General features: G+C 50.3%; 3 protein-coding genes across 3 annotated transcripts in view; 2 read left to right on the top strand and 1 right to left on the bottom strand.

Moving 5' to 3' along the window:
- Positions 1 to 216: 216 nt before the first annotated feature.
- On the top strand, positions 217 to 9,362 carry TMEM235 (transmembrane protein 235). The gene is made up of 4 exons (XM_081900677.1): positions 217 to 1,148; positions 4,520 to 4,600; positions 6,695 to 6,832; positions 8,692 to 9,362. Exons 1-4 carry the CDS (start codon positions 929 to 931, stop codon positions 8,922 to 8,924), a joined length of 672 nt encoding a protein of 223 aa, XP_081756803.1. The 5' UTR covers positions 217 to 928; the 3' UTR covers positions 8,925 to 9,362.
- A 147-nt stretch (positions 9,363 to 9,509) lies between these two features.
- Positions 9,510 to 20,967, bottom strand: LOC309364013 (uncharacterized protein). The gene is made up of 7 exons (XM_081900676.1): positions 19,971 to 20,967; positions 18,650 to 18,733; positions 16,079 to 16,167; positions 12,984 to 13,169; positions 11,746 to 11,883; positions 11,093 to 11,285; positions 9,510 to 10,428 (listed from the first exon to the last, which is right to left on the bottom strand). Exons 1-7 carry the CDS (start codon positions 20,746 to 20,748, stop codon positions 10,121 to 10,123), a joined length of 1,776 nt encoding a protein of 591 aa, XP_081756802.1. The 5' UTR covers positions 20,749 to 20,967; the 3' UTR covers positions 9,510 to 10,120.
- A 1,295-nt stretch (positions 20,968 to 22,262) lies between these two features.
- PGS1 (phosphatidylglycerophosphate synthase 1) overlaps positions 22,263 to 25,853 on the top strand; it is a 125,611-nt gene continuing 122,020 nt past the window's right edge. Inside the window, exons 1-2 of the mRNA XM_081899724.1 lie at positions 22,263 to 22,470; positions 23,425 to 23,549. Of these exons, the coding sequence (XP_081755850.1) occupies positions 22,468 to 22,470; positions 23,425 to 23,549 (128 nt within the window). The 5' untranslated portion in view covers positions 22,263 to 22,467. The remainder of the gene's footprint in view (positions 22,471 to 23,424; positions 23,550 to 25,853) is intronic.

Here is a 25,853-nt window from a genome sequence, read left to right as displayed (position 1 = left end):
CACAGGCTTGTTGTGAGTGCCTAGGAATGGAGGGGGAAGGCCTTCTCTGGTGCCCTGGCAGAAGGGCAGGCAAAAAACCAAAGGAGTAACAAGCAGCACCTCTTTAAGCACTGCGGCTTGCCTCTTTCATTCTGAAATCCACTCTAGCTGGGGGCTCCTGAGGCAGGGGGGGGGCAGGGAACCATAGGAGTAGGGCCATTAGTCCATCTAGACTCAACCTGGGGGCCTTTTGCAAGGAAAGCAGCGCTCTCCCATGCAGCCACGAACTGTAGTAGACCGGCTCTTTTGAGAAAGCAAGGCGGGCTCGGCTGAGGGACGTGGCTGGTTTCTGCAGGGGAAGGAAAGGAAGAGACCGCGGGGTCTTTTTCTTCCAGGCATCCGTCCAAGAAGGAGCGCCTGCCTCTGGTTTAAACCTCGCTCACCAGAAGAGTTGCAGATCCAGCCGAGGCCGCGCGCGCTTTCCTGAGCGGGAAAGCAAGCACAGGGGAAAGTCTGAGAGGCGCCCTCCCTGCTCTCAGAATGGCGGGATGATGAGAGGCGCCCTCTAAGGGACAAGAGACCCGGGGAATCCACCTCCCACTGAACTGAGCTGGGGTGTGTGGAGGGGGACTTAATTGGAAAGAGGACCGCAGCTTCCTCGAAGGGAGCCTTTGAAGCTTGCTGCTGGCAGGGGGGCTTTTTGCGGTCGCCCCAATTTGGGGCGCAAGTACCCAGTGGCTTCGCCCCCAACCCCCGCGAAGATGCGGCTTGGGGGCGGCGCGCGTTTCCACCTGACTCTCTCCCTCGCCCCCTCCCCGGAGCGTTGCAGCGAGAAAGGGAGAGTCTCCCGCTCGGCTGCCGCTGTTTCTCTCCACGTGTCCGCCGCCAGAGGCAGCAGCGTCGTCGGCGGGCGGGCGGCCGTGCCTGCGCGAGCAAGTGTGGCGGCGGGATGGTGGCGAGGTGCTGCGGCTGCCGCCGGGCCCTGGCGGTGGTGCCTCCCGGCGCGCTGTGCCTGGGCGCGGCGCTCAGCGGGCTCTTCAGCTTCGCCTTCTTGGCCGCGGCCCTGGGCACCGATTACTGGTACCTGGTGAGCGTGGACTCGGCCAACAGCAGCGCTTGGGACGCCGAGCAGCTGAGTTCCCACTCCGGACTCTGGCGCCTCTGCGAAGGTAGGGCTGCGCCGCGCGCGCCTTCTTTCCTCGGGTTCGCGACGGGAGCAGCCCGCGCTTCCCTCGGCACTGGGATCCGGAGAGGAGGGCGCTCTTTCTGGGATCCAAAGTGGATCGCGCCGGGGGTCGAGCGCCCCCCACCCCACAAAAATTAAAACCTATACACGAGCTTAGGCTTGGATCTGCCGGTTTCAGTAGTCGTGAAAAAACTTTCTGCTAACAGAGGAATCGCCGTCGGGTCACAAGATGAATCGCTTGGTGGTGAGTAGTTGTGGCAGCCGGCAATCCTCTGCCCTACTCAAGTCTCTGCGTCCTGGGGACGTCTCGATTCTGCTTCACCCTTTAGGAAGATAGGACGCTGTATTACTAGTCCGTCTAGGTCAGTATTGCCAACACTGGCCGGCAGCAGCTCTCGAGGTTTTCTCCCGGGGTTCTCTCACCGTCGTCCCTGGAGATGCCGTGGATTGATCCTGGGACCATCTGCATGCAAAGCAGGTGTTCTGGCTGCCCTTTCCCCAAGACCCTGCTCCCCTACCCACCTTGGCTATCTCGACGCTCACTGCAACTACTGTAGCTGTACTCCCTGGTTTGTGTATACATTTGTGGGTGGGGAGAAGGGATCCCGGTGCCTTATAATCGCAGTATCCTGGTATAAGGTGAAGGTGAGCTGGAATGGTTCCATCCCCTTTTGCTGGCAATCGAAGAATTTCAGCCATCCCGGTGGTGCTTTAACCTCCACGGGTTTCCACGCATTTATAACTTTCTGTGCTGGGGCCGAGGGGTGAGGGTGGGGGGGAGAGATGAAAAAAGGAAAGAACTGGATTGCAGCCAAGAATCCGCCCTCCTGGAGAGAAAGGAGGGCTGGGGTATCAGAGAGGAGGAAAGGGGAGGGGGAAGCGGAGGCAGCGCTTTCTTCGGCTCTCTGTTCAGAAGAGAGACCCGACTGAACTTCCATCAAAGATATGAAATGTCAGAGGGACGCATCGAATGTTCGCTTTCACGCTCTGGCGCCCATCAGGAGTTCTGACACCCCCGGGTGTTGCACCTCTGGGCTCATGTGGATATGCCCCTGCTAAATAAATCACAGCCGGGGGCGGGCGGAGTAGAGCCAGCTGCTGTCATCTGAGTTGTGCTCTCTCGGAGGTCGCTCCCACTCCACCTGTTTATCGAACAGCCATCCTGATTTGTTTTGCGGGAGTCCTGGAATCAAGCCGTTGTTATTCCACATTTTCCAGTGCATGGACGTAGCCGGGGGGGGGGCGGGGCAGCTGCCCTCCCCCAAATCAAGTAAATAAAACTAAATGACCAACTGCGTCGCTGTAATTTGGTTCTTGCCCCCCCCCCCCCAACATAAAGCCCTCCACCAATAAATCCTGGCTACTCCCATGTTCCAGTGTGTCCTACCCTCCCACCCCACACTTTCCTTGTCGCAAAAGGTTAGTTTTGCAGGAACTATAGTTCGTTAATGGGGCTGGGAATTGTGGCTTCTTAGGGGGAATGTAAAGTTTCTGGGATTCTTGTGAAGGTGTGTGTGTGTGCGTGTGTGCGCCATGTGCTTTAAATGTATGTTGTTGATTTGCCCTAAAATTGCACAGGCTGAATTGGTTGGCATGTGATTTGAATCCGACCCACAAATAGCAACAGTCCAGAAGTACATTTGCAACCATACAGCTGAGGTTGGAATTTTCCTCTCTGTCAAGTTCAATTGCTGTCATTCTCAAGCTGTTTGGTTCTGGGATTTTGAAACCTTTTGGGTCAGCGGAATCTTCTGCTGTGCATGAACACCAGTTTGCCCTATTGGGAGGAAAGGGAAGGTTCAAAGTCCTCCAGGCCTTTAGAGCGAGGGCTCCCAAACAATGGTCCGTGAGATTCATTCAGGTGGTCCATTCATACTGGTCTTTGACTGCATATTTATTGCCTCTTTTTCTTATACTGTAAGCATTTTATTGTATTGCAACCTGAACCCGTAGACATAGAAGAAGCAATATTTTTAAAAAAACAATTAAAATTAAAAACCATACAGCACAACACATTGTAATTACTTAAACAGGCAGAAAAATAATTATGTGCTGTGCGAAGACCATCAGAATTTTTCCAAGTTGCTAGTTCCACCCCACACCTGAAGTGTGCACTTCCTAGCCCAAGTTCTTACCCCTCCATTGCCAAAAGTGATAATTCAGGTACCTTGGATGGATACAAATCAGAGAGGGGAATGAAGGAGCTGCTGCAGCAGCAGCAGCAATGTCATAGGGAGAAATGAGTGTGAGGCAGGTCGGCCAGCTGCTTTGATTTGCTCACCCAGTGGAGACTGGTCCTTTAGGGCAAATGGGGCCCTGCTCCACCAACTTCCCCCAGACAGCGCCACACCTGCCTTGGCTTTTTTACTTACAGGCAGTCCAGGGGATAGTACTGGCTTTCAGCTTCCTCCTCCTCCTCCATCTACATTGCCCTTGGAGAACTGAGCAGGAAAGAGGATGGGGCAAAAACTAGAATTACCGTATTTTTTGCTTCATAAGACGCACCTTTTCCCTCCTAAAAAGTAAGGGGAAATGTGTGTGTGTCTTATGGAGCGAATGAAGGCAGGAGGCTCCCTTTAAAGAGCCGCACGGAGCATGTGTGCAGCTTTCGGGGGCTTTTCCCCGAGAAGGGAGAAGGGACTGACGGGCTGCCCTCTGTCCCTTCCCACACCTCCTGGAAAAGTCAGCAAGAGCTGCTGCCAGGCTCTGCTCAACGCTCCCTTGTAAGAGCTCCCTTTCATCCCTCATCCCGCTTTGCTGGGAAGCCAGCAGAACAAGAGGTGCTGCGCAGCTATCGCTCTTGCTCTGCTGGCTTCAGTGAGAGCTGCACAGCTTGCTCTGCTGGCTTCTCAGCGAAGCGGGAGGAGGGACGGAAGGGTTTAAAGCAAGAAAAGTGAGAGCCGCTTACATGCTCTGCACAGAATATATTTTTTCTTGCTTTCTCCCTCTAAAAGCTAGGTGTGTCTTATGGTCAGGTGAGTCTTATGGAGCGAAAAATACGGTAGTTGATTTTGTCATTGGCTCGGGCTCCATCTACTGTTGATCTCGTGGCCTACCACCCCACCCATGTCAATGGGCACCAGCCACCACTGTGCTCTCCCACCACCCCATCTTATTGACAAGAAAGGCTCTGGGCTTAATAAGAGGAGTTCCATGGTAATCAACTTCAACCCAGTTAGCTCCACCTCTCTTGTTTGTTCAAGGTCCCAGATATATTATGTGTTGGAGATGTAAAATTTCCTGTCTAGGTTAGCACTGCTGAAGGTGGGAGGCAGCATTTTGGAATGGTAAACTCTGTGGCTGGATCTCTGTTCATCCCTTGATGCTCTTCCTCTCCTTGTCACTTCCCCCCAGGGCAGAACGCCTGCACGCCTCTGATAGACCCATTCGGCACAGAGAGTTGGCAAGTTCCTGCATCGCTCCAGCATCTTATATGTGAGTAGGCACATATAATGTGGGCTCAGCCTTTTGGATGGTGGTGGGAATCCCTGTATAACAAGATGGAGTTTGGAAGTGTGTTCTCGGGGTGGCGTGATGTAGTTGGGTAATTTTGGACCCTGGACTTCGTGGCTATAGGGGGGGACCCTTTTAGATGGCTGTGTAGGCGTTACCACATTGACTGATGTAGGGATGGCCACCAAAGTGGTCAGCTTTAAAGAGGATTAGACACACCCATGGACGATAAGGCTGTTAATGGTCATTAGCTACGATGGCAATGTTCCGTCCACTCTGTCGAAGGCCATATTCATCTGAAAACCCAGCTGCTGGGAATCAGAAGTGGTACCGTATTTTTCGCTCTATAAGACGCACCAGGCCACAGTTTTTGGAGGAGGAAAACAAGAAAAAAATATTCTGAATCTCAGAAGCCAGAACAGCAAGAGGGATCGCTGCGCAGTGAAAACATCAATCCCTCTTGCTGTTTTGGCTTCTGGGATAGCTGCGCAGCCTGCATTCGCTCCATAAGACCCACACACATTTCCCCTTACTATTTAGGAGGGAAAAAGTGAGTCTTATAGAGCAAAAAATACGGTAAGTGCCCTGTTGCACTTGTGGCCTTCTCATAAACATCTGCTTATCCACAGTGAGAACAGGATACTGGGACTAGAAGGCCTTTTTGCCCGATCCAACAGGGTTCAGTCATGAAGCTCAAAATCAACCTTTATATTCTCTGTTCCCAACACTATTCCATGCTCTACAACTGCTCCATGTTAGAGCAAAGCAAACAAATTAAAAAGGAATGCAAACATTTTTTCAAACTCCAATTTAAGAAAGTACACACTGAGCATATACTGTACGGCTTCACATTTTAAACTGACTTGGATCATAGGGCCATCTTGACTACAGGGAAGATACAGAACTTGCATTTGCTGAACACATTTAAGTGGGAATAAATCCTGTTTTGTGGTAGAAATGGATCACTTTTTTTTTTAAAAGAAAACAAATAATAAAATTAGTATCTGTAACCCTGTACATGCCTGGTCAGCTAACCCCTGGCTATAAAATGTTTTTAATGATGATAAAAAGCAGCATCAGCAAGAAAGGATAGTGTGGTGGCCAGGATGAGCCCCAGGTGCTGGTGCTGGGCCTGTTTGCTGCCCTCATCTGCCACTCTTAAGAGTGGTCATTTGGGGCACCTTGAGTTGCACCACTGGTGTTGAGTTTCAGAGTGTGTTCACTTTTCCACCTTAGTGGTCAGTGAAGCTGGTCCCCCCTCCCCTTCGTCTTTACCTTAGGCAAAAGTGTCCACACCTTGGCCATAGACCAATTAGGCACAGTTGGTCCCTGCTCCTGCCAGCCTAGCAGTTTGAAAGCACGTCAAAGTGCAAGTAGATAAATAGGTACCACTCCAGCGGGAAGGTAAACGGCATTTCCGTGCGCTGCTCTGGTTCCCCAGAAGCGGCTTAGTCATGCTGGCCACATGACCCGGAAGCTGTACACCGGCTCCCTCGGCCAATAAAGCAAGATGAGCACCGCAACCCCAGAGTCGGCCACAACTGGACCTAATGGTCAGGGGTACCTTTACCTTTACCTTTACCATTAAGAACTTTAATCTGTGTGAGGCTGGTTTGAGAAACAGCTGCATCCGACAGTGCTGTTTTATAACAGGATTAATGCCTGTATAAGATAATGTGTGAATATGGATTAAATACCCAGCACTGGAAAAGCAGTAGGTGCATAGTAAGTGGGAGTGTGAGCCCAGCCTTTATCGCTGGAGGCCCTTCTGTAAATCAGATTATGGTTGAAGACGAGCACTGTTTTGGAGGTGGGAGCAGGGCGATTTGTTTCTTGAAATAAAATGTCACGGGGAGGAAACAGAAAGGTGGGGGGGCTCTCCTTCATCAGAGGCTTTTAAAAAGCAGAAGCTGGATGACCACCTATCAGGGATGCAGGGATGCTGTAGCACTAGGGTTCCTGGATTGGACCCAATGACCTCTGGGGTCATCTGTAAAGCTGCAGTCACCTATCCTCCAATACCCCACCCTGCTTTCCCCCTCCACTGGATGTTCCCCTCTTCTGTCTCTCTGCCAGCCATGCATCGAGCCTTTGTGGTCCTGCTGCCTCTCAGCCTCGTCTTGATCGTCTTTGGCTGGATCTGTGGGGTCATCGGTTCCTTGGTCCAGAGCTCCAGGCTTTTGCTCTTCACAGGCTGCTATTTTCTGCTGGGTGGTGAGTGAAGCTATTTCTTTGGAGGGGGGGGGGGAAACCAGGTTTTCTTTCTTTATCAGTCTCTCTCTTCCCGCCCCCCACAACATGGCAAAATGTCATTAAACACTTGCTTTCAGAGAATACTTAGCAGATTCTGTCTTAGTGCCATCAGGTCACAGCTGCCCCTTGGGGAGACCAAGGTGCAAACGAGTGTGCTGTGGTCTTGGTGTCACGGGAACCACATATTGTCTCATCATTGACTCCTGACCTGTCCTCACCGCCTTTCCCCCAGAAAAAGCAGGACTCTTGACTGCTCAGAACAGCAGAGGAGCCTACCCAGAATCCTTTGCAGAAGGGATGGGGGGACCTGATGTTAGGAGCTCAGCCTACACTTGAGTAGGACCCTGGCAGAGACACATGCTCGGTTGGCATGTTCTCTCCCTCCTGGTCAATTGTTTGGGAGCTTCAAAAGCTTTCTTCAGCCCGAACATCACAGCGACCGATGCCAACCGACACCGGCACACTTAGGGATCCGCAGAGTTTGCGCATCATGCGAAACAGACCTCAGCAACTCAGCGTTTTGGCTAATTACTTTATTTACATATAAACACACATGGAGCACTGCAACATGGCTCCCTCTCTCTCTAGCATCAGACAGCAAAGAGAAAAAGAACAAAGGACAATAGTCCCACTTCACGGAACACAGTAACACAAACATCCTGTCTCCGTCACTTCCCACTCTGTGGAGTCAAAACATACACTGTCAAGTGATGGACAATAATCCCATGACTGCAATCACGGAGCAGGAATTCTAACACCTGATGGTTTCCAACTCTTGTCAGCCCCCAGCCACTAAGTTGGGTACTGAAGTCCAAGCGCACCTGGAGGGCCACAGGTCCTTCATCTCCTTCAGCAGCAGTGGTTTAGCATCAAGAGTTATCCTTCTCCTAGAGGGGCCTTCTCTGTAGTGGGTCCCGCCCTGTGGAACACCCACCCACCAGATGTCAAGGAAATAAACAACTATCTGATTTTTAGAAGACATCTGAAGGCAACCCTGTTTGGGGACGTTTTTAATGTTTGATGTTTTTTTGTGTTTTTAATATTCTGTTGGGAGCCGCCCAGAGTGGCTGGCGAAGCCCAGCCAGGTGGATGGTGTGTAAATAATAAACATTATTATTATTAGGGCTACCTTCCCAGGTTAATGAGCCAAATCTGCATATAGATTCAATCCCACCCCACTAAAAAAACATGAGAATACTGAATCATTCAATACTATTCGGAGCATCCATCATATGAATAAATCCAGCTATTTTAATTGTGATGATGATTCACAACAATAATATTTACCCTACTGCCTCTGACTAATAATAATAATAATAATAATAATAATAATTTATACCCCGCCCATCTGGCTGGGTTTCCTCAGCCACTCTGGGCAGCTTCCAACAAAACACTAAAATACAATAACCTATTAAACATTAAAAGCTTCCCTAAACAGGGCTGCCTTAAGATGTCTTCTAAAAGTTTGGTAGCTATTTTTCACTTTGACATCTGGTGGGAGGGTGCCGCTACCGAGAAGGCCCTCTGCCTGGTTCCCTGTAACTTGGCTTCTCACAGCAAGGGAACTGCCAGAAGGCCCTCGGCACTGGACCTCAGTGTCCGAGCAGAACGATGGAGGTGGAGACGCTCCTTCAGGTATACTGGACCAAGGCTGTTTAGGGCTTTAAAGGTCAGCAGCAACACTTTGAATTGTGCTCGGAAACGTACTGGGATGCTCCTTTGAGTTATCATGGTTAGGAGCAGCATGGCATGAGCCCTGGCCAGGGGCAGTGTCTGCTACAGGACTGGCACTGACCCGTCCCCTTTCCCCCTCCCCCCAGCACTGCTGACCCTGTCGGGAACCAGCACCTACATCTGCTACTCCAGTGCAGCCTTCGCCGAGACAGTGCGCATGTTTGACCAGCAGCGCTTCGAGCACGTCCGCATCGCCTTTGGCTGGTCCCTGGCCCTTGCCTGGCTCTCTTTCGGCACCGAGGGGTTGGCCGGCATCCTGCTTCTCCTGGCCGCTCGGGGGCTCCGCCTGAAGCCAGATGCCTGTGCGGTGCTCATCTAATGCAGAGGCCTGGCATTGTCAGGGCTGTGACATAACCCTACTCTGCTCCATTGGCCTTCTTGGGGTGAAAATTCCACTGCTGCTGATCCCCCTCTTGTCGTGCAGCCACAACACGTAACCTGCATGGACCGCAAGGTGTTACGGAGATCTGCTTGTGGGTGTGCCAGGCTGAGGGATGCATCTGGAAGGGGCGAGGGACCCCCATCAATAAGGCACAGCGCTTGCCATCCTTACATGCTGGGTTCATTACTCAACTCTTGGTGTGCAAGCAGAGCTGAGGAAGAGAAACAGCTAGGGCCTTGTTCTCAAGGGTAGGAGGCCTGTGTGACCCACCCAGATGTTTCTGGACTCCAGTTTCCATCAGCCCCAGTCAGCATGGCCAGTGGGCCTGGGGTGATGGGAGTTGTAGTCCAGCAACATCTGGACTAGCTCCCCATCCCTGTCCTCACTCAACAACTGAAGGATCCACGGCTCCTTCTCCCTGTTTCTTGGTATGCGTAGCTGATGCTCCTTCCCTTCCAAGCATGCCCATCTGCTTGTCCTTCTTGATGCATCTGGGGCCTCTTGAATTAAAAAGGGCTCCGGTAGGAAGCGGTGCCATTTATTTAGTCAAACGCTTTCTACCCTTCTCCTACAGCTGGAAAAATGCTCCCAGAGCAGCTTACAGAAATCAGTTGTAAGGCAGCCCTTGCCTTCAGGGTTATAATCAAAAAGACGTGGCACACAAGGAAAAAGGGAATGGGAGGGGGGAGGAAAAATAAAAAGCTCCTTTTCTTAAAGCTACAGGTCGTAGCTGGCAGGTATCCCTTAGCCTGAACAGAACAGGAACAGAGCATCCCTGGGAAACAAAGCTCCTTCCCCATTCCCTCAGAATGCACAAAGGCTGTGGGGTGTGTGTGGAAGCCATGTTGGGCCTGTTTCCTGCAAGGCCATGAAGTGACGCAGCTCCATTGGTCTGCCAACAGAATCCTGGAAACGGGCAGGCTCTCCCACTGCTGTTCCCCCATAGCAGGTGGCTTGGGAAGCTGAAGTCCGCTTCTCTCCTCTGTAGAGCCAGACAAGGCTGGAGCCACGTGGACCACGTCTTTAGCTAGGCCAGGGCTGACCAATCACAGGCTTGCCTTCTCGGCACGCCTTGGCTTGTTTCAGACTGACGTCCTGCGCGCCAACTTGTCTTCCGGCCTGCCAGACTGGCTTCAGGGTACGCCGGCACTTTGCTGCTCCCACTTGCCCAGGACAAAGCGCCACTTGCCCTCAGCCAGCTGCGTGTCTCGGAGGGAGACATCGCAGTGCCAGACGGCGCGCAGGCAACGCTCGCCCCACGGGAAGAGCCTCACACTGACGGCTTGGCCTGTGGCGGCCACCTCCTCCTCACTCACGGCCTCCATCAGCTCACACAGCTTGGCTGGGGTCAGCCCGGGAGCCGAGACGGTTGCCATGACGATGTTGGTCTCCACGGTGGCGGGGTTTACGGAGCAGAGAGGCGAGCCCAGGGCAAAGGCACCTGTAACGGGAAAACACTTTTGAGGTTTAAAATGGCGAGTGGGGATAAGTTATCGAACGACAGGATAAATGGGTGGGTGGATAGGGAATTGGGAGAGATCCTCACCCACTAACAGGGAGGGCTGGCCTGCTGAAATCTGAACTGAAAGCTGACCCTAGGATAGGAGGAGCTGGAGAAATATACCCTCCGAGCCTTGGCTTAAGGGGGCACCCTGTGTCAGCGAAGGGGTGGCGAGCCTCGATTACCCAGCAGAGGTTAAAAAGTTAAAGGGACCCCTGACCATTAGTTCCAATCGTGACCGACTCTGGGATTGCAGCGCTCATCTCGCTTTATTGGCCGAGGGAGCCGGTGTACAGCTTCCGGGTCATGTGGCCAGCATGACTAAGCCGCTTCTGGCGAACCAGAACAGTGCTCTGAAACACCATTTACCTTCCGGCCAGAGCGGTACCCATTTATCTACTTGCACTTTGACGTGCTTTCGAACTGCTAGATTGGCAGGAGCAGGGACCAAGCAACGGGAGCTCACCCCGTAGCAGGGATTCGAACCGCCGACCTTATGATCGGCAAGCCCTAGGCTCAGTAGTTTAGACCACAGCGCCCCCCGCGCCCCCCCAGCAGAGGTTTGCCGTTATCAATCCCTCCCTCGGCCTCACAGAACAGGCACCTTGGGCGAAATGTCTGGCATTGTGATGATCCCTCTTCAGCGTCTCCTCCACACGGCTCAATCCAACCAGGCCAGCGGCTGCCAGGACCCCTGCCTGGCGCATCCCGCCTCCGAGGAGCTTCCGCACGCGCCAGGCTTCGGCGATCAGCTCTCCGCTTCCAGCCAGAAGTGCCCCGGCTGGTGCTCCCACACCCTGTGTCATCGAAAAGAGAAAAGATGGGGTTAGCCAAGTGTGGAGGCTGCGGAGAATCCCAAACCTCTCTACCCCAGGGTTCCATCTGGGGACTCTGCGTGAAGCTCTTGCACAGCCCCTTCCACTAGCCTCTATCTCGCTTTGTTTGAATCCTGCTGCAAAGTTCTGCCACAAATCCAAGGACGGATCGCAGAGGTTTCAAACCCGTTGCCAGGGAAGGACTGCAGTTCTGCTTTGCAGGTGGATGGTCTCAGGCTCAGTCCCCAGGTAAGGCTGGGAGGGACCCCTTTTTGGAATCCTGGGGAGCCGCTGCCAGTCCGTGTAGGCAATACTGAGCTGGATGGAGCAGCAGTCTGGCTCAGCTTCCTAAGTCCCCACAGTTAGGTGAGCCTCGCAGGTACTGTGCTTCCACTCTTCCCCAAAATCCACCCTGTTCAGAGTCACAGCAGAAACCACCTACCTTCGAGAGGCACAGGGAGATGGAGTTGCAGTGCTGCGAGATATGAGCCGGCGGCACTCCCAAGGCCATAGCGGCGTTAAGCACCCTGGCGCCATCCATGTGAATCTGCAGCCCATATCGCTGGGCTACCTGGTGCACCTGTGTAGAGAATGGAGCTCAACCAACAGCTTAAAACGGGCTTCCTCAACCTTGGCACCCAGGTGTTTTTTTGGCCTAAACTCCCATGATCCCTAGCTAGCAGGACCAGAGGTCAAGGATGATGGGAACTGTAGGGCTGAGGTTGAGGAAGCCTGGCTTGTGACAGGCAAAGGGAAGACGTCCCAGAGCTGGTGGCCTTTCTTAGGGGCATTGCAGGTTCTGCTTTATGTGGCGCTCTAGGGGCCACATGAGATCAGGGCCCCCGCTCTGTGAGAAAACTAAAAGACAATCTGGGGTTACTGCTGGTAGGCAGGCTCCTATGATCAGAGGAGATTGCTCAGTGTCCTTGAGCCCAGCCAGGGGTGCTAAGTTAGGGGTCTTCCTTTATCATCATCATCACTTCCTCGAATAACAAACTTGGGTGGGGCAGTGCCTGGCAGTTGCAAAGAGTTTTTTTAAAGCAAGGAGCACCCCCACCTGCTAAAATAGGGTCGATACATATCTAGAGATGGCCTGACAAGGACCTATGAATTTCCAGGGCTTTACCAAATGTAGATGTGCCAGCTTAAGGGTGACAGTAGGAGTGGGAGAAGGATAAGGGGGGGGGGGGAGCCAACAGTAAGCATACTGGAAGTGTGGATTAAGGTGAAAAGTGGGGATGGGGAAAAAACCCTCCACCCTCCACTACACATGCATGCATTTTGGGTGGAGTCGAGATACACTGCAACATTTTTTTAAAAGTTTTCTTTATTGTATAAATAAACACAACTATTTAAAATATTGATAAATAAATACAAACGCTGAAAGTACTTGAATGAATAAAATGTTATTCCTGCTACCACAGCCGCTATTGCTCACAACACCCACCACAACGAAAAGGCTACTGGGTTTTCTGAAAGAGTCATAGAATTGTAAGGTTGAAAGGGACCCTGAGGATCGTCTCGTCTCCAGCCCCCTGCAGTGCAGGAATACACAGCTGTCCTATATGGGGACTGAACCTGCAACCTTGGCATCATCAGCACCACGCTCTAACCTGCTGAGCTATCCAGGCTCTCCCAGTCCGTTGGGTTGAGTCTGGATGAATGACTCATGGTACTCACCTCTTGCAGGTACTTAAGGGGCAGCACCCTTCCCCCGGCCGAGCTGTGCGTGTTCTCGAGGCAAATGAGCTCAGGGTGGGGGTGGTACTGGCTTTGGTGGGCCCGCTGGATCTTCTGCTCCAGTTCATCCAGATTGATGGTCCCATTAGGCAGGTCCTGTAATGCCTCTGAATGGACTCCCGCCACCTGGGTGAGAACAAAGTGGGTGGGTGGCCTCGGGCAAAGCCTGTACATGGTAAATGCCTCATGCTGATAAAAGCTTTTACATTAACTCTGATGCTGTTTATGGTGAATAAACATGTGGTACCCAGTTTTGTTGAAAACCAAGTTCTTTATGGAACCTATTCGAATAAGCCACGGCCCCTGGCTGTTTGTGATAGTGAAGCCATCTGGTCTTGTAGTGTTGTAAACAAAAATCTGCCCTTAACCCTTATGGGGTATCCAAGAGCCCATATAGAGTCCTTACGTAGGTTCCCTATTGGTAGGAGAAAATAACAAAGGCCAACCAGAGAATATTGAGATGCAAAGCAGCTAGTAAGCCTGATATTTATTGATCTGTTGCAACAGGGTGCTCCCCTCACATGCAGGAAGGGAGGAGGAATCCAGAACAAAAGTGTGCCTGCCCTTATATAGACATTTTAAATTCCCTACCCTGCAGCTCAAGACCACCCCTCCATACATCATACATACACCACAGAAAAAGCAGTCTATAGCAGAAATCTGAGTGTGTTGTTTATCTCATCTGACAGGTACCCTGTTAATGCTCACTTGACTGGATACCCTGAGGAACCTGGCCAGTCTTTTGTAATGGTAAATACTTAGTTCCTGAGCCAGGTCACAGGCTCACCCTATTCAAACACAGACATACCCTTAAGACAGGATTTGTGAAGGAAAAGTAAATGGGGAGGCTTTTCCATTTTCCTTTGACCTTGCAGACAAAACATTTGGTCAGTTTGGGAATCAGAAATGGTTTCAGGTTGATCTTCCTGTGCTGATCTATGTATGTGCTTGGCTGGTTCATTTATGAACATTTATTATATATCTAAGACCTTAAAATTCTTATCACAGTAGGGAACAGACACTTCAGAACCTTTGAGAAGGCGAACTGATTGGTCAAGAAAAATCCTGATGCTTCCTGATCAAGCAAAACGAAAGCTGCAATTATATCCCCATTGAACAAGGTGGGGCTTCATTCAGAGCAAACAAGCCTAGCCTTGCACTATAAGGCAGAGAGGTTGTGTTTGGGCTGCCTAGGTGGGCAGGAGACATGGGGGGAGCTGATAGGAGGCAGAGGCAATTGCTGCCAATATGTCTTTTGGAAAGTTAGGAGGACTGGAGCTTGGGCTTATTTAAATGGATTAATACACAAAAGTAGCAGTTTTGGAGGTGCAAGCAACCTCAACCCAAAATGTTGCTTTGCAGTTTTTGTGTTGTGCTCATATCTAACCGCAGAAGTCATAGCATATTAGTCTTGCGTCTAGGTTCTAAAATGCATTAAATATACCATATTTTTCGCCCTATAGGACGCACTTTTCCCCCTCCAAAAATGAAGGGGAAATCTGTGTGCGTCCTATGGGGCGAATGCAGGCTTTCGCTGAAACTTGGAGAGCGAGAGGGGTCGGTGCGCACCGACCCCTCTAACTCTCCAGGCTTCAGGAAGCTATCAGCAAGTCTGGGAAGCCCGCAGGAGTTCCCGCAGGACTCCCTAGGCTGCGGATAGCAGCCTGCTTCCTGGAGCGTGGGGAGCGCTGAAGCAGAGCGCCCCATGCTTCGGGCAGACATCGGGCAGCCCCAGAAGCTCGGGGGACAGCGGGGAGGTGCAGCACCGCCATCCCGCTGATCCTCGACCTGGTTTGGAGGCTGGCACTGGGGAGAAGCGCGCTTCTCCCCAGCGCCAGCCCCACAAGCTCGGGGGACAGCAGGGAGGCGCAGCGCCGCCATCCCGCTGTTCCCCGACCTCGTTTGGATTCCTCGACCTGGTTTTGGGGGGGAAATAAAGGGAAATTTCCCCCCCTTTATTTCCCCCCCCCAAAAAAAACTAGGTGCGTCCTATGGGCCGGTGCGTCCTATGGGACGAAAAATGTGGTATTTAAGTTCTGCTGCGGTCATTGGGACCACTGATTCAGGATCTGAGTGCCAGAGACACACAGCAATCCGTGCTAAGCATATGGAAGAACAGAAAATGGGGCAACCTGCTGATAATGCAGAAAGTGTTAGAATCTACAAGGCAGCTTCCTGTAAATACTGATTCATGCAAGGACCGCAAATAGCTTTCTACTCACAAGGGGGAAATCCCTTGGTTGGATCAATTGAATTCAAAAGCCATGCACTGGCATTGCAGCAATGGAAGCGTTGCAAAACATAACAAAGGGACAAATCACTAAAGCATCTGTCGGTGGATGGCGAGGCATGAGGAGTCAATAAATATTCCATACCTAGAAGGAATCAACAGCACCTAGCTTAATCTCCTGTGCCCAGGGTTCCAGATCCTTCTAAATTACCAGCAGAGAAAATCCAGGGCTCTAAGAATAAGACACGGGGTGCTTATAATCTCCAATTCTCAACAGTGGATCAGTGAGTTTGTTTCAAAAGCTTAGTGGAAAAGACTGTTCTGAGAAGGTATTTGCAGGCATAACATGCAAGCATTCTGGGAGGTCAGCTAAAAAAAAAACCATAGGAGGTAACAAGGCAAATCATTAGAACGAAACAGGAAGACAATTTCCTGTTTGGTTCTTTAGTAGTGGAACAATCTTCACACAATGTTATTTTGAGCTGAGCACAGAGACACTTGTGCATGAAGTCGGGAACTGTTACTATCCAAGGAGAGGAGGGTGCAGCTTGTGCTATTGGCCACTAGAGGGAAGCACATCACCAGGCTTCTCACTCCTCTGGCCAAGGTTTGAGTAAAGACCTGGACAGCTGCGTCCTCACGGCCCCTTTGCAAGACTGTGGCCACATTTGTCTTGGCAGCTGTAAGTACATGCTCTTTGCCATGTCTCTGGTTCCTCGTTTTTGAGATGGAATATGGGTAGAAAGAGACACAATGAGCTTCGGTGATGGCCGGCGCTTCTGGGTCCCCTCCCAGCGTCACTTACCTGTGCATACCCTCCGTGCTCAAACACATGGATGTGGGACTCCCGCCCAAGCAGGAGCTGCGCCCCTCGCCTGCGACAGTGGCACATGACTATGGTAAGAGAGGACAAGGGTGAGAACTGGGGGGTCTATAGTGGGGATAGGGGAAACACAGAACTAAGGCAGATGGCAAGATAAAATGAGGATGAATCTGTCATAGTGATCCTTTCCACAACTACTGTATTTTTCGCCCTATAGGGCACACCTAGTTTTTTTTGGGGGGGGGAAATAAAGGGGGGAAAGCCCGCGTTTCCCGTGACCCCAGCCCCCAGAACAGAGCTGCCTGAAGCCTGGGGTGCCCCCCACTGCGCTCCCCGGGTTTTGGGCTGCAGGCTGCTGTCCGCAAGCCTTGGGAGCCCAGCGGGAACTCCCACCGGGCTCCCAAGGCTTGCGGATAGCTTCCTGAAGCCTGGAGAGCGAAAGGGGCCGGTGTGCACCGACCCCTCTCGCTCTCCAGGCTTCAGCGAAAGCCTGCATTTGTCCCATAGGACGCACACACATTTCCCCTTCATTTTTGGAGGGGAAAAAGTGCATCCAATAGGGTGAAAAATACGATATATAATGTAGAGTTGTACTTTCTTGGGCTCCATGATCACTGCAGATGGTGACAGCAGACACGAAATTAAAAGACGCCTGCTTGTTGGGAGAAAAGCAATGACAAACCTAGACAGCATCTTAAAAAGCAGAGACATTACCTTGCCAACAAAGGTCCGTATAGTTAAAGCTATGGTTTTCCCAGTAGTGATGTAAAAGTGAGAGCTGGACCATAAAGAAGGCTGATCACCAAAGAATTGATGCTTTTGAATTACAGTGCTGGAGGAGACTCTTGAGAGTCCCATGGACTGCAAGAAGATCAAACGTATCCATTCTTAAGGAAATCAGCCCTGAGTGCTCACTGGAAGGACAGATTGTGAAGCTGAGGCTCCAATACTTTGGCCACCTCATGAGAAGAGAAGACTCCCTGGAAAAGACCCTGATGTTGGGAAAGATGGAGGGCACAAGGAGAAGGGGACGACAGAGGACGAGATGGTTGGACAGTGTTCTCGAAGCTACCAGCATGAGTCTGACCAAACTGCGGGAGGCAGTGGAAGACAGGAGTGCCTGGCGTGCTCTGGTCCATAGGATCACGAAGAGTCAGATACAACAAAACAACTAAACAACAACAACAGAGTTGGAAGGGACCCTCAGGGACATCTAGTTCAACCCCTTACAATTCAGGAATATGCAGCTGTCCCATACGAGGCTCGAACCTGCAACCTTAGCAGCACCATGCTCTAACCAACTGAGCTAACCAGGCTGCCTGCTTCACTGCTGCTTTCATCACTCCTAGGAGATCCCTGAGCTGAAGCAGTCAGTAATGCTTATTCCAATCTCTCCAGCACCTTTTAAGAGTGCAGCAGTTAGGAGCTCTCATCTCACAGTCAAAAATGTTTTGCCTAGTAATTCTAAGGCTAGAGAAAGCCTCTTAGGCAGGGGGTTGAGGGTGTATATTTTTCTTGTACATTGTTGGCATTGTTGGTTACCAATGCTGGTAACCCTCTGGCCCTCCAGAAGGTGTTGAACTACAACTCCCATCATTCCTGACCAACGGGTTCAAGGTGGTGTACGTGGTTCTCCTCCCTATTTCATCCTAACAACAACCATGCGAGGTAGGTTAGGCTAAGAGAAGGTGACTGGACCAAGGCCACCTAGTGAGATTCATGACTGAGTGAGGATTTGAACCCTAGTCTCCCAGGTCATAGTCCAATACTCTAACCGTTAAGCCACACTGGGAGTCTTGCGACATTTAAAGGGCCACAAAGTCCCTGCCACTGATTTTATAAATAATAACTGAAATAATAAAAACAGAACTAGAATAATTCCCAAAACGAAACTCTCTCTCCTCATAGCTTCATTCAGGGGTAGGTGGGGCTATTTGTGGTTTTTTTTAATGACTGAGTCTTAGGGCATAGCCCTTACAAGGAAACTTAGGTAAAGGTAAAGGGACCCCTGACCATTAGGTCCAGTCGTGACCGACTTTGGGGTTGCGGTGCTCATCTCGCTTTATTGGCCGAGGGAGCCGGCATACAGCTTCCGGGTCATGTGGCCAGCATGACTAAGCCACTTCTGGTGAACCAGAGCAGCACATGGAAATGCTGTTTACCTTCCTGCCAGAGCGGTACCTATTTATCTACTTGCACTTCGTGCTTTCGAACTGCTAGGTGGGCAGGAGTGAGCAATGGGAGCTCACCCTGTTGTGGTGATTTGAACCGCGACCTTCTGATCGGCAAGGCCTAGGCTCTGTGGTTTAATTACATAATAATAAAACAGAGGGCATTAAAGTTATAGGCAGATCACATATGTATTTATATACCTGGTGTAAATAAGGGCTCTGATCCAGTGGAGGCATCTGCCAATGGGAGAAGAGGGGATCACCACAGTACTGCCACCACCCAATCAACTTCAAAGCCTTGGGGGACCTTCCAGAACAGGATGGAAGGTGGTACGTGGGGCTGCAAGGGGAATCAGCTCCGATTGCTTCTTATGAGACTTACCAGCAATGAGGTTCGCCATGGTGGCTGTGGGGACAAACAAGGCCCCTTCCATTCCAAGGAGATCAGCCACTACTCTCTGCAGTTCTGAAGGGGGAAATAAGAACAGAAGGACAAGAAGAAGCCACCCTCGAGTTTCAGATACTGCATCCATGGGGTGGGTGTGATGTCAGAAGTTCACAACTGTTCACAGAATCAGGATATTTGAGTTTTAAGACCTCCTACTCCAGGTTGCTGAAGCCTCTCTTGGCTTTTAAAAAATATATATATAATGATCAGCATCACGTTTTGGCAATGGGTTTATTTTACATACCTCCCCCAAATATTTCAACCATTAATATAAGCAAAACGTAAGTGGACTGAATATTATTCCCATGAACAAGCTCCTTTCAGACAAGTTTGGGGCAATTTCCAGAGGGGTAGTCTCTTAAAAACAACAGCAAAATGACTTGTGACACTTCAAAGGCTAACGATTTTATTATGGCACAAGCATTTGCAGACTAGGCACGTTAAAATCACCCATGGAGCTTAGATTAATTCTTCATGGGGACAGACACCCAGCAGCCAACATTGGCCCTTAAAGCCACAGGAAACTATATATTATATGACAATAAACAAAATCCAGGTGTAGAGCCTGTCTTTCCATAAAATATTCAGGGCGGCTCTTTCCATCTGCTCCCCTCCAAATGCAACGTTTTTCCTGGAAGGTATGGTATTTTTATGTTGTGAATCGCCTTGTGATCTTTGGATGAAGGGCAGTATAAAGGTAAAGGTAAAGGGACCCCTGATCATTAGGTCCAGTTGTGGCCGACTCTGGGGTTGCGGCGCTCATCTCGCTTTATTGGCCGAGGGAGCCGGCATACAGCTTCCGGGTCATGTGGCCAGCATGACTAAGCCGCTTCTGGCGAACCAGAGCAGTGCACGGAAACGGTGTTTACCTTCCCGCCACAGTGGTACCTATTTATCTACTTGCACTTTGTGCTTTCGAACTGCCAGGTTGGCAGGAGCAGGGACCGAGCAACAGGAACGCACTCCGTCGTGGGGATTCGAACCGCCGGCCTTCTGACCGGCAAGTCCTAGGCTCTGTGGTCTAACCCACAGCGCCACCCGCGTCCCATGAAGGGCAGTATACCAATTTAATAAGAAGAATAAATAACAAAAATAAATATCTGATATTCACAGTGCCATTGCTTTACAGCTGGGTCTTGAAAATGAGTAGCCTTGCTCCACAGCATTAGGCACAGCTGCACCCTTGCCTGTGGCAGCATGGATCCCTTTGCAGAGCCTTACCGCCCTGGGGATGCCCCTTTTCACCCACACTCACCATTGACCGTGGGGTCCTCCCCGTAGTCATCATCTCCCACCTCTGCCTGGGCCATAGCTTGCCTCATCTCGGGGCTCGGCTGAGTCACAGTGTCACTGCGCAGATCCACCACGTGGCACTCAGTCCCTGCTGGGCGACTGGCATGGTAACTATGCCTGCCCACTCTTGGAGCGGGGACAAGGGAAGAAGCCGGCTGCTTGGTGTGCCACCGAGGTAGACTGGCACAATGTTGCCCAGTGACTGACTGGCTGTATGTCCTTAACAGGATCTTCATAAGCCAAGGTGATCTGAGGCTGGCACTAAGAGACTGGCGAGTAGAGCTTGGGTGGGCTAAGCTGCTGCAAAAGGTCTGACACAGACCCTTTCGGCTCATAAAGGTGTCAACACCCTGGTACCAACAGCGTGGGAGGGCCAGGCAAGCACCAAGTCCCTGGCACGGTCTGAGTTGATGCATGCAAGCTTTCGATATCTGGCTGCGGTAACCGTGCCCCGAGGGCGCCAGGGTGGTGCCCACGCCCCACCGTCTGCGAGAAAACCGAGACAGAATAGCCCCTGGCTGCCTGCACCAGCCAATGAGCTGGCAGGAGTCGCTGCTGAACCCAGGGCAACCAGCCTTGCAGCTGCTCGGTGCATAGGCTTCCCCGCCTTGGCTGGTGGCAGGCGGAGTAGCGGGAGCCCAGCAGGAGCAGATGCGGGCATGGAGCTCCTTGCAGAGGAGGGCACGACCTCCGCGCCTGGCCATTTCTCCCCCGGTCTGCAGCGCCGACACCAGCGACATCGCCGCTTCTTCCGCCCAGCACCAACTGGGCAGAGTCCAAAGCTGCACGCTCTTCCCCTAAGGAGCCAGACTACAACTCCCAGCATGCTTCGGGCGCCGGGATTTCGCTTTGCCCTGTTCCCACAGCGTTTTGGGAGTTGTAGTCCCGGTGCGGAATACAGCAAGTGCGACGGGATCTTTCTCTGCCCCGTTCGCGTGGCGTTTGGGGAGTTATAGTCCCGGTGGGAGTTATAGTCCGGTTTAGAAATGGCATGGCAGCGTGTCCGGGATGGGGGAGGAGAGAAACTGCATTTGTGAGAAGCCGTAGGACGGACAGTTCCAGTTTAGGAGGGGGGGGGGAAAGGGTGGTCCTGCTCCTCCTCTCCCGCCCTCCAGCCAACCCAACGCTTTCCTCCCCTCGACGACGCCATCAGGAAAGTGGCAGCGAGCGAACTCCGTTCTCTCCCTCTCCCCCACATAGAATCATAATTTTTTTTTTTCAAAAAATAGAAATTAAACAAAGAACAACAAATAACAACACATAACACTGTAAACACACTTATATATATATATTTTCCAAAATGAAAGCTAATAAAAATAAAAAGAAAGAAAAGGAAAAATAAAAAATTTATAGAAAAAAGACCAAAAAAAAAGAAGAAGAAAAGAAAACATACTTTTCATAACCTGGAATATTACCAAATTCTTGCTTCAGTTAGTGCAATATATAAATCTTAGTTAAAATATTATAATAGACTTCCACTGCAACCACCACACATCTTTTAGCTGTCTTACTCGCATTACATCTGTTCTTCAATCATTTCCCTTCCTTAGATTCTTTCATAATCAGTCAAATCTTTATGTTCTCTGTATTCTTCACAAGGTTAGTCTAGAATTTTAATTCAGAAACAATGGAAATGTTTAAATGATTATTTATACAGCAGGGCTCCAATACGAAAGTTTGGTTGTGTCTAGAATCATAGATTTGTAGAGTTGGAAGGGGCCACAAAGATCCTCTGGTCCAACCCCCCTGCAATGCAGGAATCTTTTGCTCGACCTGACGACCCTGAGATTAAGAGTCTTATGCTCTCCCAAATGAGCTATCGCAGGGCCACTACATTTAAGGCACCGGTCATTCAATTTTCCCTCGCACAGGAGGAGCGACATTCCCCCCCCTTCCCCTGAGCGCTCATTGGCGGTTCAGGGCAGGCTGAGTAGCGTCATCCGCATAATGGTGACGTCGTCTGATTGGAGCCAATGGCAGGCTTTCCGGAAGTAGCTCTCTCCTCAGGCACGCTGGGTGTTGTAGTCCGTCTATGCCCCTTATCACTATAGTAACAGCGTACGCATTTTTCCTTCCTCCACCACCTGCCTTTGGGCGTTCAGCCGAGGCAATGGAACATTGTCGCCCCCCCCCCAGTGGCAAGCCTGGGGATTTAGAAGAAGAAATGTTACCAAAAAGGCACGCAGGCATCGCTCCGCCAGCAGTTGCGCTCCTGTTTAGACTCCTGACCGGCTGCAGTTAACCTGGCTGGGAGTATGTCTAATAATCTAATTGAACCCAGTAGCGTTTACTTCCAGCTAGGCATGCGTAGGGTGGCACTGAGAATCAATAATGGACTTTTCTGAATTCGCGTTGTTTTTGCAGAGTCAACTCCCCACCCCACCCCTAACTTCCCCAAATCCCATCAAGTCAGAAATCATGCCACCAATGGGACAAAGCATTCATCTGAGGCACGGATTATGGTGAGTGATCATAATTTTTAAGCAGCCTGCCCAAACGACCATAAAACCCTTATTGCATCAATGACCCCGGACTTGAGGGGACCCGTGCCCCGCATTTTAAAATGAACAAGAATTGCATTGTTATTTCTTTTCATTTCTGCCCAGGTGCCTCACAGTCAGGCCGAGATAGAATCTGTATCTTTGTAGCCAGAGATAGAATCATAATATTGTTCACCTGCCCCATCACACATTCGCATTATGCGCAGCAGGACTTCAAACCTGTGATAAAATCTTGCACAGGTTTCAATAATTACTTTTAAACCCATTGAAGTCAGTTGGAGGGAAATTTCTTGTACCAGGGCCAAAGCTGATGTAAAGTTGCACTGTTGATGGGGTATGAGGCCATGGATGGATAAGACAGAGAGAGAATGGAATAAGTGGGCCGCCTGCAACTCCACAGAGTACAGTAAATGATTGAACAATTGCATGGGCTTTGTTTCAACTGGAGATGAGGTGAGGCTACGCATGTCACTGAAGTTTAATTACTCTGCTTTCTGTGATACTGGGGTATTATTCCAGTCTCCTCCTTCAGTCAGTCCTCATATTCCTGGCTCTGGCCCTCTCCTGGCCATGGGCTGAGACATTGCCAGCGGGTAGTCTGCCAAATGGTTATTGGAAAAGTATCCACAGGCTTGCCTCATCGCAGGATGAGAGGCTAGTTTGGCCCATTTTGCGGAAAAAAAGATGTGTGTATGTATATGTTTAAAATGCTTCCCCAGCCGCTACCAGGAAGGAAGTCAGAGATATGAACTCTGTTGCTGGGAAGATTGGTCCAATCTCGCTTGTAGTGACAAGCTTTCACGGCAGAGCTGACCCCAACTCCCAGCGTAACTGCATAAAACGTGTTTTATGAGCTCCATAAACCTCCTCCTCTTTGTGGTTGACGCATGATGCCTTGTTCTTTGAGATCTATAGGCCGTTTGGAACCGGGACAAGATCAACACAATGCAAATGGATGTAGATCAGCTCTTCCCGCAGAATCCAGACTGCCCCTCTTATTTACCTGCTCTGCCCAGTGCCTTGGCTTGCCTGTCTGTACGGTAAGACCTCCCTGGGGTGGGTCAACATTATTAACATACAACCACATATGTGTACATCAGGTACTTTCCTGTGTCTGCCTGCACCCTTGAAAAGCACACACTTTGGCACAAAGAATCACTCTTTTGCTGCTCCTGCTCTCTTGCCCGCCTTGTACCATGGAGCCCTATAAAGTCAGTGAATGAACCATAAACAACCCATCCTACAGCTACATCTCACCCCGTGGCAAGGGCCAGATGTTAACAGTCATGCTTTATTTATTGCTTTTATTTCCTCCCAGTTCCAGTAAGTTGTCCTCCTGCCCAAGTGGCTCATGATTAGGCAGCAAGAGGCCTCTAATCTTGCCGATCTGATTTACTGTCACTGAGAATAGCCACTTCCCGTTACTGGGCCCAGGCCTGGGAACACAGTCAGCATTGCTGAACCACAAACCTATCCCGCCCTACTTGTACCTTCTTTCCTGGTAACTTCACCAGCCTGTAAATGTTGGCTGGGCAAGGCAAAGAGAAGGGCCTGGGGAGAAAAGGCGTGCTAGCACCTGGGTGAGTGGCAGTGAAAGGGGAGGGAGAGGGAGGGGAGGCTTAAAAAGGCAAGGGGTGACCAGTAAGGCAGTAAACTGCATACGATGACAGGCTCCAATACAAGGTGGGATATGGCATACCCTTCAATATTTCTCCACTGAAAATAGGGACGTCCCAGTCAATATTGTTGTTATTATTATTTATACCCCACACATCTTACTGGGTTGCCCCAGCCACTCTGGGCGGCTTCCAACATATATAAAAACATAATAAAACATTAAACATTTAAAAACTTCCCTATACCTTCAGGTGTCTTCTAAAGGTTGCACTTATCTTCTTGGCTTGGGGGTTGCACAACTCCATACCCTCCAACCTTTCTCCAATGAAAATAGGGATGTCCTAAGGGAAAGCAGGACATTCTGGGATCAAATCGGAAACCAGGACAGCTTCTGTAAGTCCAGGACTGTCCCTGGAAAATAGGGACACTTGGAGAGTCTGATATGGGGGGCAGGACAGGGTATGCTGGCAGCAGCAGACAGTCCAGTCTCACTCACCACTTTCCAGCTGTTCCAAACCACCAGGGTTGTGTACACACCATACATTTCATGACTTCCCCTGAAGAATTGTGGAAATTGTAGTTTGTTAAGAGTGCTGGAAATGGTAGCTTTGCGAGGGGTAAAGTTGCATTTCCCAGGATTCTTATGGGGAGAGTCATGTGCTTTACAGGTACGGTGTGTACACAGCCTAAGAGTCTCCCATGCACTCATTAAAAGCTTTTGGGAGTAAGCAAGGGTGCCTGAGGTCCTGCTCCCACTTTGCAACAGGAGAGAAGGGTGCCCATCAGGAACTCAACCCACATCTCTTCCTCCTGAACCAATCAGAACGAGAGCAAAGCCACACAGACCCTTGCAAAGGTGCAGAGGCTTTCTTGTAGGGCCTGTCCTCACATTCCTTACAAGTCTTTCCGGGCAACAACCTATTTATTGAGCATTCGTCCTGATTTGATTGCAGGCCGATTAGATGATGCAGGCTAGTTAACGAGCATTCAATCTGATTTGTTTGTGAGGAAGTTTGATGATCGCAAAAGGTCTGATCTTTTGGAGAAGCGGGTTTCTGTGCATGATTTCTCTATCAGCTATAACTGGGCAACCTGAATCTGTCAGTGTGAGATTGAACCTCACCCCAAAATAGTGACAGTCTGGACGTGCCCTAAATTAGTATAGGGATAGGGTGAGTGATGGCTTTTCCACTTTCTCTGGAGTAAACCTAGGACCAAAGGAACAAGAAGTACTTTGCACACTTTGTCTGGCTTTCTTGACAGATGTTATTGTGAGCTGACTGGCAGAACAAGGTCTTTCGTCTTGTGTTTGGACTCTTGTAGATTATAGCCCTTTCCAAATACATCCCAAATACATGTAGTGTAAAGTTTAGAGTGTCAGATTAGGACTAAGGAAACACAGGTTCAAATTGTCATTCAGACATGCAGTTCCCCGAGTGACCATAGGGCTAATTATCCGTTCTTACTCTGGCCTACCTCACAAGGTCGTTGTAAGAATAAAATATAGGGTGAGTAATTTAGAGAACCGTGTACACTGCCCCCAAGCTTAATGTAGGATTAAAAACATTCAAGAAAAATCTAGTTTTGCCTTTAAGGCGTAGGATAAAGCTGTGCTAAATATAATGGATGATTTTATCTGAGGCTTCCCCCCAGTGTTTAAGATGTTACCTTCCTGGAAATAACAACTTGCTTTGCAGTCTGGGTGTGTGCATGTGAATTCCATTTGT

Source organism: Podarcis melisellensis, assembly GCF_964234715.1.
Source record: "Podarcis melisellensis genome assembly, chromosome: 2".
Lineage (NCBI taxonomy): Eukaryota > Metazoa > Chordata > Lepidosauria > Squamata > Lacertidae > Podarcis > Podarcis melisellensis.
This window is presented reverse-complemented; position numbering and strand designations above follow the sequence as displayed.